Consider the following 14,551-nt stretch of genomic DNA (forward strand, 5'->3'; position numbering starts at 1 on the left):
GACACGTTTTTGGCAACTGCCAGCAGGAGGAATGTGAGCCTATTGATGCATTTGTTACCAGACGGAGGGAACAGCCTGCTTCCTGTCAGGCCTGGCGCTGATATCAGCCATAGAAACATGCCGATATGCAGAATGACAGACATCAGGATAAAGACAATGAGACAGGAAAGGTCTCTGGAGAGTGTCCATGCAACAGAAGGCCGTCAGCAGCGGCCTACACCCAGGTATGAACGCAGGGACAAGCTTCAGGATCAGACCCGGGTCATACATGCAAATCCTGTGGAAACATGCACGTTCTATATTGTTTTTGTTTATAGTGTGTATTTATGTGTTCTCTGTTCTGTAGCATATGTCTTACTTTATTACTGTGTTTTTGTAGAAGTACGCAACATCGTGAGCGAAGTACAATCCTGAGTCAAATTCCTCGTACGTGCACACAGACGTGGCAAATATAACCGATTCTGATTCTGATAGAATTCAATAAAAAAACAACAACAGTGGGGCGTTGCTCACGTCAGCGTACACCACAGAACGGACTGCAGTATCACTGGCCCTGCAGCGGATGGAGGAGAGGGAGACAAATCATATGTTATTGCAGCTTGTCTGCTCCTCTGAGTATTAAACCTGGCATCCACTGATCCTCTGGGTTCCTGCTCACGTCGGTGTGGCCAAAGGAACACGCAAAACCCACCATGTAGACCTAAGGACCCCACTAACTAAAGCTGAGGCTGAGTCCTTTATCAGGACGTCAGCACTGGGACGACAGTGGAACTGGAAGGCAGCTGTATAATGTAGAGAGACAGGTTGGTGCTGGGAGGACGAAGGGAAGAAAATGTCACTCGTCTGAGAACAGATCATGCAGTCGGTATATAAAATAGTCAAGCACCCAACTGTGAAATGTACATATTGGAAGGAACCAGTACAGCTGAACATGATACAATATCACACATCAGGACGTCTCACAGCCAACATATATTGTTATATATTTAAGTTTCTTAAAGAAACTGACTTAGATCAAATATTTGTTTATTTATTTTACTGCTTAATTTCTCGTTCCACACTCCAGTCCAGTAGGAGGCGGTGATGCACCATTAAACCGACCAGAAACACTAAAGAGGAAGAAGAAGGGCGTCCCACACCTTCAACAAGCCGGCATCGGTGCTCGATCAGCACTGGGGGGTTTAACGAGCAGCTACCACGTGAACGCGCAACGGAGTGGAAGTAGGTGGGAGAGGAAGGAGCCGTAGTTTCCGAAGAAAGGAGGTGAGTTCATCAACATTATCATCAGTTCGCTGTCAGACTGTAGTAAAAGACCTTTCTGCCATTAAAACAGGAAGTTTCCTCAGTGGCAGAACAGCCCACAGACTGACCAACTGTTACAGCAAGGAAACGCGCAGTTACCGGTGAAGAGCAAATAAATAGTAAGGGAGAGAGAGATGATTGCCTCTCATTCCCCTCTCTCTCTCACACTGCTGGCCGCCGGTGTTGCAGCCCTACTGGTTTCCAAACTAACTGGTCGCCGTGCGCGTGCGCGTGCGCGTGTTGGGCGCAGCAGCTGCGGACTGCCTCCATCCCCAGATCCGTCACACATTCACAAACATGTTCCTGGCGAGTTTCAAGTCACATCTTTAATCTACTGCGGAGATCACGACTGTAGAAGTGAGCTCTACATCAGAGCCACATACGGAAAAAGAAATGAAAGAGGGGGGGGAGGAGGTCGCACCCTGGAGAAAAAACCCTTGATAAACATTCGGATATTTTCTTATATCGTAAGTAAGCAGCTGCTTCAGATCAGCCAAAACAAAACGCTTCCTTGATGCTGATGCGCTTCAGCTAGAAACTGGATCATGTGAGTGTTTGAGGCTCTGTAATGTAGCGCTCACTTCTACAATCATATTCGCCACAGTTGATAAGAGATGCGACCTGAAAAGAAATGAATATAAAAATATTTAGCCTAATGTTGACTTTTTGTTTCACAGGATTGATTCAAAGGTCCTGGCCCTCCTTTCACCCCAACCATGTTCTCACTCAGTCTTTTCTGTTAAATAGTTTATCATACTAAGGTTAAGGATGCGAGAACACACTATTTTCTGAACTCATTACTACACATAAACACAATCCCAGGTTTCTGTTTAAGACTGTGGATCAGCTGGTAAACCCAACCCCTCCTTGTGCCTCAGCTGGAAGTAATGATGACTGTGAATTGTTTTTATCTTATTTTACCAATAAGGTGGTGTCAATCAGAGCCTCTATTACCCCCGCGGCCTCTTACTCAGAGGTTCCTCACCAGCAACAACAGAGTTTTAACCAGTTTTATCCCATCGACTTGTCTGAGCTTTTAAAAACATATCACAAATGAGAGTGTCCTCCAGCCCACTTGATGTAATACCTACAAAATTTTTACTGAAAGTAATAGATTCTGTTGGGCCCCATTTCATCTCTGTTTTCAACAGCTCCCTATCTACTGGTTGTGTCCCTGATTATTTTAAAACAGCTTGCGTGAACCCACTTTTAAAGAAACCTGGTTTAGATCCCTCCCTCCCACATAATTTTAGACCAATTTCAAAACTGCCTTTTATTGCAAAGATTCTAGAAAGAATTGTGTCCAAACAGCTGCTCACTGTGCTGGAAAATAACAAAATATTTGAAAAGTTTCAGTCTGGTTTAGGAAGTACCACAGCACTGAGACTGCCCTGCTTAAAGTCACCAATGACCTTTTAATGTCTGCTGATGAAGGCATGTGCTCAGTCCTTGTACTCCTGGACCTTAGCGCTGCTTTTGACACCATTGATCACAACATCATGTTAGACAGACTGAGGCACTGGGTGGGGATCTCTGGTACTGCCCTAGAATGGTTTTCATCCTACCTGTCAAATAGGAAGTTTTGCGTGTCTGTAAACAACCATGTCTCTTCATTCTGTCCAGTTAAATCTGGTGTGCCTCAGACGAAACAGAAATCCTGGTCATTGGGTCCCAGAAGATGGCAAATCAAATACTGCCATCTGCAGGTTCCCTAGTAGTCAATTCCGCATTTTAATGCAGAGCTTTAGCTGCTCCAAATTAGACCTGAGCGTGGTGTGCCACTGAAATAGGATACAATAAATGACCCAAACATTTAAATCCGTGAATCATTTGTTCATGTACTGTTCGCTGTGCTGTGTACCGTTGGATGTACTGACCACTGTGAGTGAATTACTTTGATACAGAAAAAGTCTTTAAAACCGGAGGATTCTCTGGCAAGTTCCTGTCCCCACACACGCCTTCAGTCAGTTACACTGAGTAGCCTACTGCCTACTACAAAACACTAACTTAAAACCCATTTAACTTGTTAGTAGTTGTTTAGCCTAAACCAGGTACGCCGCCGCCTACCTGTTGCTGCTTGTTTATCAAGTGTAAAACACAAAGTAACTTCCTTACAAATTCCACTTTGTCGTTTCCTATTTCTGACTTGATGCTTTTTGTGTTGGATGATGGCTGTAAATCGTTAAGTCCATGCTTTAGGCCTGCTGTGCTGTGGGCACTGTGTTGATAATAAAGTCATGTTTTCACAGTCAGATCGTCCCTGTTTAGAAGGATTCCCGTGAGATAGTGCGAGGGGGCCGTAACACAGGGGTCAATATTGCCGAAGCCTCGAGAAAAACACCTTGATAAACACGTTGTGGTATTTTTAAGATGGCTGAAGGTAACCAGTTGTTTTAGACCAGCCCAAACAAAGTGTTACCTGGATGATGACGTGCTTCATCCATACATGACTGGAAACCCTTCAGCTGTGATTGCTCGGTTTGCTCGCAGGTAACGTGGAGCCGTAGGTGCAACCTTTAGCTCAGGTGAGTTTGAATCCAGCTTGACATGATTTAGTAAAAAGTCTTATCTTTTTCCGTATGTGGCTCTGATGTAGAGCACACTTCTACAGTCGTGATCTCCGCAGTAGATTAAAGATGTGACTTGAAACTCGCCAGGAACATGTTTGTGAATGTGTGACGGATCTGGGGATGGAGGCAGTCCGCAGCTGCTGCGCCCAACACGCGCACGCGCACGCGTACGGCGACCAGTTAGTTTGGAAACCAGTTGGGCACACAGTTGAGCACATTATCCTGAGTAGCCTGTACTAACTGGAGGACACATTATAAAGCCAATAATACTAAAGAAAGTAGCAGAAGGTCGCGGCCTCATCCTGTTGGGTCTAAACTGTGCCCACCATGTGGCTGAAGGAGTGCAGCCATCCTGCCAGTCCTGCAGTGCGCAGCGTGGGTCACTAACAAACATGTTCATTAAAGTCTAACAGTAGGGAAATGAATCAGTGACCCCGACAGATGCAGGGTTTCACTGCTCCCATAGGAGCTCAGACCTCCTCATGGGAGCTGAGCTCCTACTGGTTCCCACTGACTCCAACCTGGGGTTTTGATGTTGGCGTGCTGTGCGTTTTCTCCTCCACACATGGGGCCAAGCAGGCAGAAAGCAGGTTTAGTGAAAACTCTTGTGTGTTGAGATGAGGGAAACTGTGAGTTTCTGTTCCAGAGAGCGAGATCAGATAAACTGATCCTGTGAACCTGACCTCCTCAGGAGGAGCTTTACTTCTCTCTGACTCCTCCTGCAGAGCCTGAAGCAGCTGACATTTCCCACATCAAAGCTCATATCCGAGAAACATGGATATCCCGGTTAGAGAGGCTGCTAGTTTTTACCCAAACATGATGCTGAGCTTTATTTCTCAGCTCAGAATCAAACTGTCCTTCTTTAACACTGAGACTGTGAGGACACGAGGACCGATGTCAGCTTCAGCCGAGACACTGTGAGCGCCATGACTGCAGGAATAAAAGTGATCAGCGATCTGTCATCGCACTGATGGAACATTCCTATGGTAGTTATCATGGTGGAGATGATCTCTGAGTGAGGATGGCCAGGAGCGGCTGTGTACACGGTGTGGAAGTGCCGTAGCAGCATGAACATTTAGCCTATAGGCTAGTGAGTGGACAGGATTGCATAATGTGAGATATGTAGCCTCCGTATGAAGTCTGACATGCAGGAAACCGTGTCCTTCCACTTTGACTGTTTAAGCACCAGGCATCAGCGATGTAAACACAGAGTCCGCCTCCTCATCTCGCCGGAGCCTTGCGCTCTGGCAGAACACGGTGTGCCCGCTGCAGGTCTGTGTAAAGATGTCTTCGACTTCCCGGTGTTTGGCTGCACGAGTCCCATGTCCTCCAGACCGGACATTTACCAGGAGCAGGCTTACGTCCAAGCTGGGCCAGCATGGCTCCGGCTGTCTTCCCTCTCCTCTGGTGCGATCACCCGCCGTGGTGCCTGGTCCTGATTAAAGCCTACATAAATATGCATATTGAGCAGTAGTAGGCTCCTATACCAACACAGGAAATACTCAGAAGTAGAAAAGTAGTCCTCAAAAATTTTCCTCACTGAGCCACTGTATATGGAGCTTCACTGATGAGGCTTTTTTTCATCCCTGCGCACGCACATCCATCAGGATCACCTGAACTGATTCCGATCAGCTGTCCACCTCAGGCTCAGGCAGCTCAGAGCTCCTGCTTTCTGAAACAGGGCCCTGGTTTGCTCTTTCTCCTCCTGCTTTTTTTTGATTTGCTGGCTTCCAGTATCCGTCACTCCTTTATGTTGCCTCCTTTGTACCATATATTTGACATCTGGAGGAGTTTTAGTCTTTGCCCCTGCACTGTGTGAGGGGGTTTGTTTAGGTGGGGGGCTGCTGTGTTCCTCTGGTCTGGGGAGTAAATGGTGAGTCTCTCTCTCTCATGTCCGCCGTGTCTCTGCTGTCCCTGCTTCCCTCAGACCGACTGAAGATGAGTGATGTGGAGGAAGAGGAGGACAGCCGTCCGTCCATGAAGGGGGACGGGTCCACAGAAAGGCCTCCAGACTGCAGTGATGAACCCTCAGACACAAAGTAAGGCACTGATGTCACGTTGCACAAAAACTCTCCAGCTGACACATTAAAAGTGCACCGTTAGAATATGTTTAGACAAGACGGGGCGGAGGTGTGTTATTTATCACAAGGCAAATCCAATGGTCCTGTGTTAATGACTTGGACTGTATCGGTCTTAAATGAACTCTCTCAGCCCAAATGTCATTCACTGTGATTGTAATATGTAGACCACCATCTGCAAAAAACGTGTTCTATGAGGAGTTGAAAATCCTTTTTAAAGAGTGTGATACTAACAATGAGATAATTTTATTAGGAGATTTCAATATAAACTAGCAGAGGATCTAGCTTTATTTCTTAAATGAATTAGCTCTGAAAGACCAGGGATTTTCCCTACCACCGATCCTAAACATGTTAATCGGAACATGTTTATTAGAGATAGACAGAAAAATTGAGTGAAAATATTCCCATGTCAATTCAACAACTGTTATCAGAGTTACTCTGTTAAGATCAGTGTGATATAAATCATGCAGGAAAGCCTGCTCTTGAAAACCTTTAAAATATCTTTTAAAAATGAACCGGGGTTTTACCTTGGGGATTTTAAATTTAATTTTTTTATTAGTAGAGTTAAATGTTACAAAACACAAACACATTAGCTCAGAACAGATACAGTGAAGAAATAAAAAACAGAAAGCAGACAAATATCAGGTACAGTCATCCAATCAGTCAAATGAAAAATACTGAAGTTGACGAGAGGCCAGCAGAGGCCCAATATACACTGCTCAAAAAAATAAAGGGACACTTAAACAACACAATGTAACTCCAAGTCAATCACACTCCTGTGAAATCAACTGTCCACTTAGGAAGCAACACTGACTGACAATCAATTTCACATGCTGTTGTGCAAATTGAAAAGACAACAGGTGGAAATTATAGGCAATTAGCAAGACACCCCCAATAAAGGAGTGGTTCTGCAGGTGGGGACCACACTTCTCAGTTCCTGTGCTTCCTGGCTGATGTTTTGGCGGTGCTTTCACTCTAGTGGTAGCATGAGACGGAGTCTACAACCCACACAAGTGGCTCAGGTAGTGCAGCTCATCCAGGATGGCACATCAATGCGAGCTGTGGCAAGAAGGTTTGCTGTGTCTGTCAGCGTAGTGTCCAGAGCACGGAGGCGCTACCAGGAGACAGGCCAGTACATCAGGAGACGTGGAGGAGGCCGTAGGAGGGCAACAACCCAGCAGCAGGACCGCTACCTCCGCCTTTGTGCAAGGAGGAGCAGGAGGAGCAGGAGGAGCACTGCCAGAGCCCTGCTAAATGACCTCCAGCATGTGTCTGCTCAAACGGTCAGAAACAGACTCCATGAGGGTGGTATGAGGGCCCGACGTCCACAGGTGGGGGTTGTGCTTACAGCCTAACACCGTGCAGAGAACACCAAGATTGGCAAATTCACCCTGTGCTCTTCAGATGAAAGCAGGTTCACACTGAGCACATGTGACAGACGTGACAGAGTGGCATTTCTTTGGGGGGCCGCACAGACCTCCATGTGCTCGCCAGAGTTAGCCTGACTGCCATTAGGTACCGAGATGAGATCCTCAGACCCCTTGTGAGACCATATGCTGGTGCAGTTGGCCCTGGGTTCCTCCTAATGCAACGCAATGCTAGACCTCATGTGTCTGGAGTGTGTCAGTAGTTCCTGCAAGAGGAAGGCATTGATGCTATGGACCAGCCTGCCCGTTCCCCAGACCTGAATCCAACTGAGCACATCTGGGACATCATGTCTCGCTCCATCCACCAACGCCACGTTGCACCACAGACTGTCCGGGAGTTGGCGGATGCTTTAGTCCAGGTCTGGGAGGAGATCCCTCAGACCATCCACCACCTCATCAGGAGCCCAGGCGTTGTAGGGAGGTCGTACAGGCACGTGGAGGCCACACACACTACTGAGCCTCATTTTGACTTGTTTTAAGGACGTTACATCAAAGTTGGATCGGCCTGTAGTGTTTTCCACTTTGATTTTGAGTGTGACTCCAAATCCAGACCTCCATGTGTTGATAGATTTGATTTCCATTGATAATTTTTGTGTGATTTTGTTGTCAGCACATTCAGCTATGTAAAGTAAGGAGTATTTAATGAGATTATTTCATTCATTCAGATCTAGGATGTTATTTTAGTGTTCCCTTTATTTTTAAGAGCAGTGTACTTTAGGTAGGGGTCCCAGGTTAAGTAGAAAGTGTCTATTGAAGTGTGAAGCATACATGTGATATATTTGCTGGGAATACACCTGTCTCGCCTTGTGCCATGATTTCTTGGAGGGGGCAGTGTCCTTGATCCAAAAAAGCAAATTAGTCTTACTGGCAGCAAATGTTAGTAGGTTATAAAGTTGCTTGTGCTTGGGCTGAATCTGAGGATCCGTGAGGCCCAGGAGGAGATATTTTGGATTGAGCAGTATGGTAGTATTAAAATATGGTACAAGTCTTTGACCACGCCAGACCAGTAATTCTGTATTTTTGTACATGACCACATACAGCAAAAATGATCACCAACTTCAGTTTTACATTTCCAACAGAGTGGGGATAGTTCTCCAGTAAATCCATCTTACTAAGGACAGGTTTTATGTGTCCAGTGTAAAATCCTACACTGAACAGATTTTGTTTGCGGCCTTGTCCCACACATCTAATCAAACCTGAGGCTCAATAGAGATACCCATGTCCTTTTCCCAAGCCTGCTTTGCAGCCACTAAAGCAGAAGGAATATTGGAGAGTAATGCTTTATAAAATACACTAACAGATTTCTTACCACTATGAGAACACAAGGCAGTCTCTACAGTAGACGGGTCATTGTTCGTTAATGTGGTATCTTTAATTTGCAGGAATCACCCTCTCCAAACCAAACTGCTGCTGTGCCTGCTGGAAAGACAATAAAGACTGATTTTTGAATAGGTCCCCCACCTTTCTGATACCCTTTTTGAACCATAGTTGAAAGCCATGGTCATTACAACCAGGCAGGAAGTCTGGATTTCTCAGAAAAAGGAGTAAGAGGAGAGGTGCATTCAAAACATCCCTCCACTTTACGAACCATCATCCAAGCCTTTACTGTGTTCAGAGAAATGGGGTTAGAGCAGAGTTCACTATCTGAACTTTTCAAAATGAGCAAGTTCCAAAGAGGGCAACTAGACTGAGAAGATTCAATATCGTGCCATGCTGAAGAAGGAACATTTTTAAACCAGTGGAATGTTACACACAGGAGCACTGCCAACTGTTAAAACCTTTATGTTAGGCAATCCACTTCTGAGAAGTTTTGAGGTGAGAAATCAGCTGTGTAGATTTAGAATATTGAAAGTTTTACGAGAAGTGATGGCGGAACAAAAATGTGCTTGAATATTTTTGGAGTTGAGGAGCTACGCAAGTGGCTGCGGGGGAAGCCTGCTGTGACCCGCGGGAGGAGCGTGTGAGGCCGGCCAGCCGCCCGCTCACAGAGCCCTCTGCTCCCGCCGTCACACAGAGCGCTGCAGCAACAACGGCAGAGGAAAAAAGGATGAAGGCATGTGCTCAGTCCCGTACTCCTGGACCTTAGCGCTGCTTTTGACACCATTGATCACAACATCATGTTAGACAGACTGAGGCACTGGGTGGGGATCTCTGGTACTGCCCTAGAATGGTTTTCATCCTACCTGTCAAATAGGAAGTTTTGCATGTCTGTAAACAACTATGTCTCCTCGTTCTGTCCAGTTAAATATGGTGTGCCTCAGGGGTCGGTCTTAGGACCCATTTTGTTTTCCTTTTGATCTGCTTCCCCTTGGACATATTATCCATAAACATGGCATTTCTTTTCATATTTATGCTGATGACACACAAATATACTTGCCCGTCAGATCCACAGACCCTGGAATGCTGAGTTCACTTAACAACTGCCTTTGTGAAGTTAAAAAATGGATGTCAAATAATTTCCTCCAACTGAACTCAGACAAAACAGAAATCCTGGTCATTGGTCCCAGCAGATGGAGGTCTGTTGTCTGTTCCAGAGTCTCGACTGAAAACTAAAGGGGACAGAGCGTTTGCTGTCAGGGCCCCGAGGCTCTGGAACAGCCTGCCCGAGGAAATCAGGTCGGCTGAGTCAGTGAACTCTTTTAAGTCCCTTTTAAAACATACTTTTATAGGAAAGCCTTTCCCGATCTTATTTGACTTTATTTTATCCCTTTTATTGTATTTTACTAATTTTATATTTATCTTAAACGTGTATTTTAGTCTTTTCAATGTTTTCATGCTTTTATCTTGTATTGTTTTTGTATTATTGTCTCTTGGGTATTATTGTCTTTACACTTGTTAAAGCACTTTGTAACTTGTTTTTGAAAAATGCTCTACAAATAAAGATTACCCCGCCTTTCGCCCGATGCCAGCTGGGATTGGCTCCAACCCCCCGCGACCCTGTACGCAGGATAAGCAGTTGACGATGGATGGATGGATGGATACCTTGTTCCTTACGACCCGCCCTTCTCTGCTTCCGATTGGCTAGTAGTCCTTACCTGGGAACTCTATACGACTCTATCCAAGTAAAGTGGCTACAGCATTTAATACTGCATTGATTCAATAAAAACTTTGACTCAGAATTCCCCTGTATTGAAATATTCTGTTGCTCCTCTAAATATTAATGCTCCCATTTTGACTTTTAGAGGTGACCAATAACAAAATGTGCGCGAATGGAGGACAAAGTATGTATATGGGATTGACAGTATTTCTTAAGTCATAATGAGGCACTCATTTGTCCTATTGTAAAAATTATTAACCAGTCCATTAATGGTGGAGTGTTTCCAAGTGCTTGGAAAACCGCTGTAATCACACCAGTGTATAAATCGGGTGACCATATGGCTATCAGAAATTACAGAGCCATCAGTATCCTTCCATCAGTATCACAAATTGTGGACAAATGGATCTCAGAACAGATAATATCTCATTTAGATGCTACGTAATTCTCATTAAATCCTATGCAATTTGGTTATCGAAAACATCATTCCACTGATCCAGCCAATTTATTTTCGCCAACTACGTTGGCGGCTGTGGCTCAGGAGAAAGAGCGGGTTGCCCGTTAATCGAAAGGTGGTCCACCAGTGTTAGTTTCTGTTTGAGCACTTAGGCTCAGTGTATGAATGTGTGTGAATGGTGAATACGATGTAGTGTAAAAGCGTTTTAAGTGGTTGAAAAGACTAGAAAGGCGCTATACAAATACAGAACATTTACATTTTTGGAAACATTAAGGCTAAATTGGACCAAGGAGGTGCAGTTGGGGCGGTCTTCCTTGATGTGAAGAAAGCCTTTGTTACAGTTAATCATGAGGTTCTAAGTTATCAAAGTTAAATTTTTCACCCAGTGACATCAAATGGAAACGATCGTACCTTACAGAAAACAATGTGTTCGCATAAACTTCTCAAATGAATGATAATGACTTATATGTACCTCAAGGTTCAACTTTGAGTCCTGTTGTTTAGTCTGTGTATTAATGACCGACCTGAAGTTTGTCCATCTGGAGTAACTTATCAGATGTACGCAGATGATACCGTCTTATATTTACATGCTAAAAACAAGAAGCAAGCTGCTAAGGAACTATCAGCCTCTATGGTCAATATCTCTAATTGGCTAACAAACTCTTGTTTACATCTCAATACTAGCAAAACTGTATGCATGTTCTCAAAATCTATAGAGATCCAGACCCAGAGGTTACTGTAGCAGGAAGAACGCTGATAGTTGCGCATGAGTTTAAATATTTAGGCATTATATTAGAAACACTGGATAATAAGTCAGTCATATCAGTTCCCATTTTTTTAAACTGGGAAAATATGGTGAAATTTGCTGATGTCTTGCTTGTGTATAAAATGTTCCATGGTTTAACCCCCCCCCCCTCCACTCAATGAATTCACAATATACAAATACCTTCGCGTTGCCGGCACCACTCCCTTCACGTCGCTTCACGCCGCCCGACAAGAAATCGTGGCTTTACGCGTCTTTGGATTGACTTTGTATGTAAACTCACCACCTGAAAGCACCATTACAAAGGGAGGATTGTAGTGAAAGCATTGTGGTGTCAGGTGTGACTGTGCAGCAGCTCTGTTTTTGCTCTGTGGGTCACAGTTTGTGACCGAGTGGTAACGTAGCTGGTAGAGTTTTGCAATAATAAAGCTTTGCAGGAAATATCCACTTTTCCACTTATGACTCGGTTTTCCTTATTCTGATTCACTGTAACTTATAATACTGTTTTCAAACCTGTCTTAAGTGAATTTTAAAAGATAGATTGCGTTTTATAAGATCAATAGATTTTGATGTGTAGTATTTTTACTTTTGATTACTTAAGTATTTTTAAAACCAGGTACTTTTTTTACTTAACATTTTTCATGTGGTATCTGTACTTTTACTTAAGTATGAAAATTGAGTACCATCACCTCTGCATCTGCCAGAGCCACTTCCAGAGGTGACTGTGCTCGTTTGGCTGAACATGAAACCATTTGGGCGGCTTGGTAGCTTCACAGCAGGAACGTTCTTGGTCTGAACCAGCCGTGCTGCTGGTTTGCATGTTCTCCTTGAATCTGTGTGGGTTTCCTCTTAAGCCATGTCCACACTACTGCTACTAGTTTAGTTTAAAAATGGAGAAGTAAAACAAATACGATCTCCGTCTACACCAGCGTTTTAGCTGCGCATCAGAGTTGATCTCTGTCTACATTAAAACAACTGAAAACGCACATCTAGTGCCCATTCAGGACCACTGGGCATGCGTGTGCTAGTGTAAACATGAAGACCAGATTTTTTTGCATACACCAATAACGAACTGGGACTGTTACTGAATGTAACACGGGAGTATGGTGTTGGAAAACAGACTAGGAGTCGTCGCAAAGTAAACTGCAACATGCACAGTACAAGTGCAGGCAGATAGGCTAAGTGTTATTTGCACAGAATAGTCTATTTTAACAAAAACCGGGTCAGTAGTGTCGTGTTTCTGCTTTGCATGACTTACAAGACCCAATCAGAGAGCCGAGCATGAGCGGCTGTGTCATCGTTTCTATTCACTAAAACGCCCTCTGGAGTTTTGAAACGCAAAACGGGGTCGTCAGTCCAAACTTCTCTGTTTTAGGTCTTCGTTTGGTGCAAACGTAGCAAAAGGTCTCTGTTTTCATTTTAAAACACAGTAGTGTGGAAGGGGCCTTACAGTCTCAAAAGATGCAAACAACTCTAAAGGTGTGAATGTGAGCATAAATGGTTGTTTGTGTCTGTGTGTTGGAGGGATTTGTGCAGTGTAGGGCTAAGACTAGAAGTAAAGGTGGGGTGAGTTGCCAGTTGGGTGGGCGAGCCCTTGGTGTTTTGACCTCTATTGATGAAAACAGCTTTTGAGCTAACGCTTTAATCTGCTCTATTGCTGTAAAGCAATTACTGAGGTAACAAAAGAGGCTGTAGGTGAAACTTACTGGCCCAAAGACATGCCATGCCATGTACAAGCCGTTACACGAAATCTCACAAGCATCACAACAGAGATAATCCATGTCATAAGGATTGTCTGAGATTCTTTTGAAGTGTATGTGGCCCACCGGCTTGGAGTAGTCCATCACAGCATAAAACGTGTCATTTCCTGTTGCCAGCAGGTGGTGCTATGACTATATAGATGTGTTTAGGGCGGGACATATCAAATTCGGTACAGATGTGAGCATGTACACTGAAGTTGCAGCAACTTCCTGTTTTGTGGCAAATCATTTGTTTTCCATGCCACGGACACGCCCATTGACACAGATAGCACAACTTTTCATATCAATGCCTTTAGACTGCACAGCGAAAATTTGAAGTTGATCGGACAAATTCCCTAGGAGGAGTTCATTAAAGTTCAGAGCATGTAAACATGTGACCAAATGACCATTAAATTCTAAATATCCGACTTTCTGTTGGGTTAAGGCTATTGCCCCAAAAGCATTTTTTTATATGTCCTGTCGATGAAGGGTCTCTTCCTATTGCCAGCAGGTGGGGCTATGATTATGAGTTAATTTTGTCCTTAAGATGTGTTCAGGGATGTGTTAGATGTGTTCAAACTTTGCCCCCATGCCACGGACAAGCGGCCACACGAAAACTCACAAGCTTCACAACAGAGCATTGTGCAGAGAGCAATGTCTTAAGGCCATTGAGCACATGGGAACTTCATCTGGCTTTAATGGTCAATAATATGACAATTTATCAAGTTTGGAGCTAAAGAGCAATTAATCGGTCCAGTGTTATATGTAATGGTACATTTGTGGGGTGTTAGCTGACTAAACAATGACTAGTGAGAAATAGAAATGTGAATTTAAACCTGTAGTTTTGTTGCAATGTGGTTGTGTGTGTTTTATGTCCAATCAAATGCTTTAGAAATGTCTTTGTGTCCACAGAGAGAGGAAGAGGAGTCCTTTGTCTGTGGAGGAGCAGCCGTCCTGCTGTGCTTTGTGTCAGGTCGTCCTGAAGGATCCAGTCTCTACCAGCTGTGGACACTGGTTCTGCAGACGGTGCATCACCTCATACTGGGACCAGTTTGCTTCATCAGGAGACTCCTCCTGTCCCCAGTGTGGAGAAAGAACCAGAGCTGGACTGCAGACAGCCAGTCAGAGCAGCTCTGTACAAGTAAGACTGGACATCTGTCTGCTTCTTCAGATATTCTGAT

The 14,551-nt window shown here is 44.4% G+C and overlaps 1 protein-coding gene across 1 annotated transcript; it reads left to right on the top strand.

The window, feature by feature from the left end:
- Nucleotides 1-1,129: 1,129 nt before the first annotated feature.
- Nucleotides 1,130-14,511, top strand: LOC119892829 (tripartite motif-containing protein 40-like; the record flags this gene model as incomplete). Its single annotated transcript, XM_038704845.1, has 3 exons — nucleotides 1,130-1,263; nucleotides 5,800-5,911; nucleotides 14,283-14,511. Coding segments are annotated over exons 2-3 (330 nt in total), but the record flags the coding sequence as incomplete, so codon positions are not given.
- Nucleotides 14,512-14,551: the final 40 nt, after the last annotated feature.

The sequence above is a fragment of the Micropterus salmoides genome, unplaced genomic scaffold (assembly GCF_014851395.1).
Source record: "Micropterus salmoides isolate LMB-PRFRI ecotype aquatic unplaced genomic scaffold, ASM1485139v1 Ms_hic_scaffold_713, whole genome shotgun sequence".
NCBI lineage: Eukaryota > Metazoa > Chordata > Actinopteri > Centrarchiformes > Centrarchidae > Micropterus > Micropterus salmoides.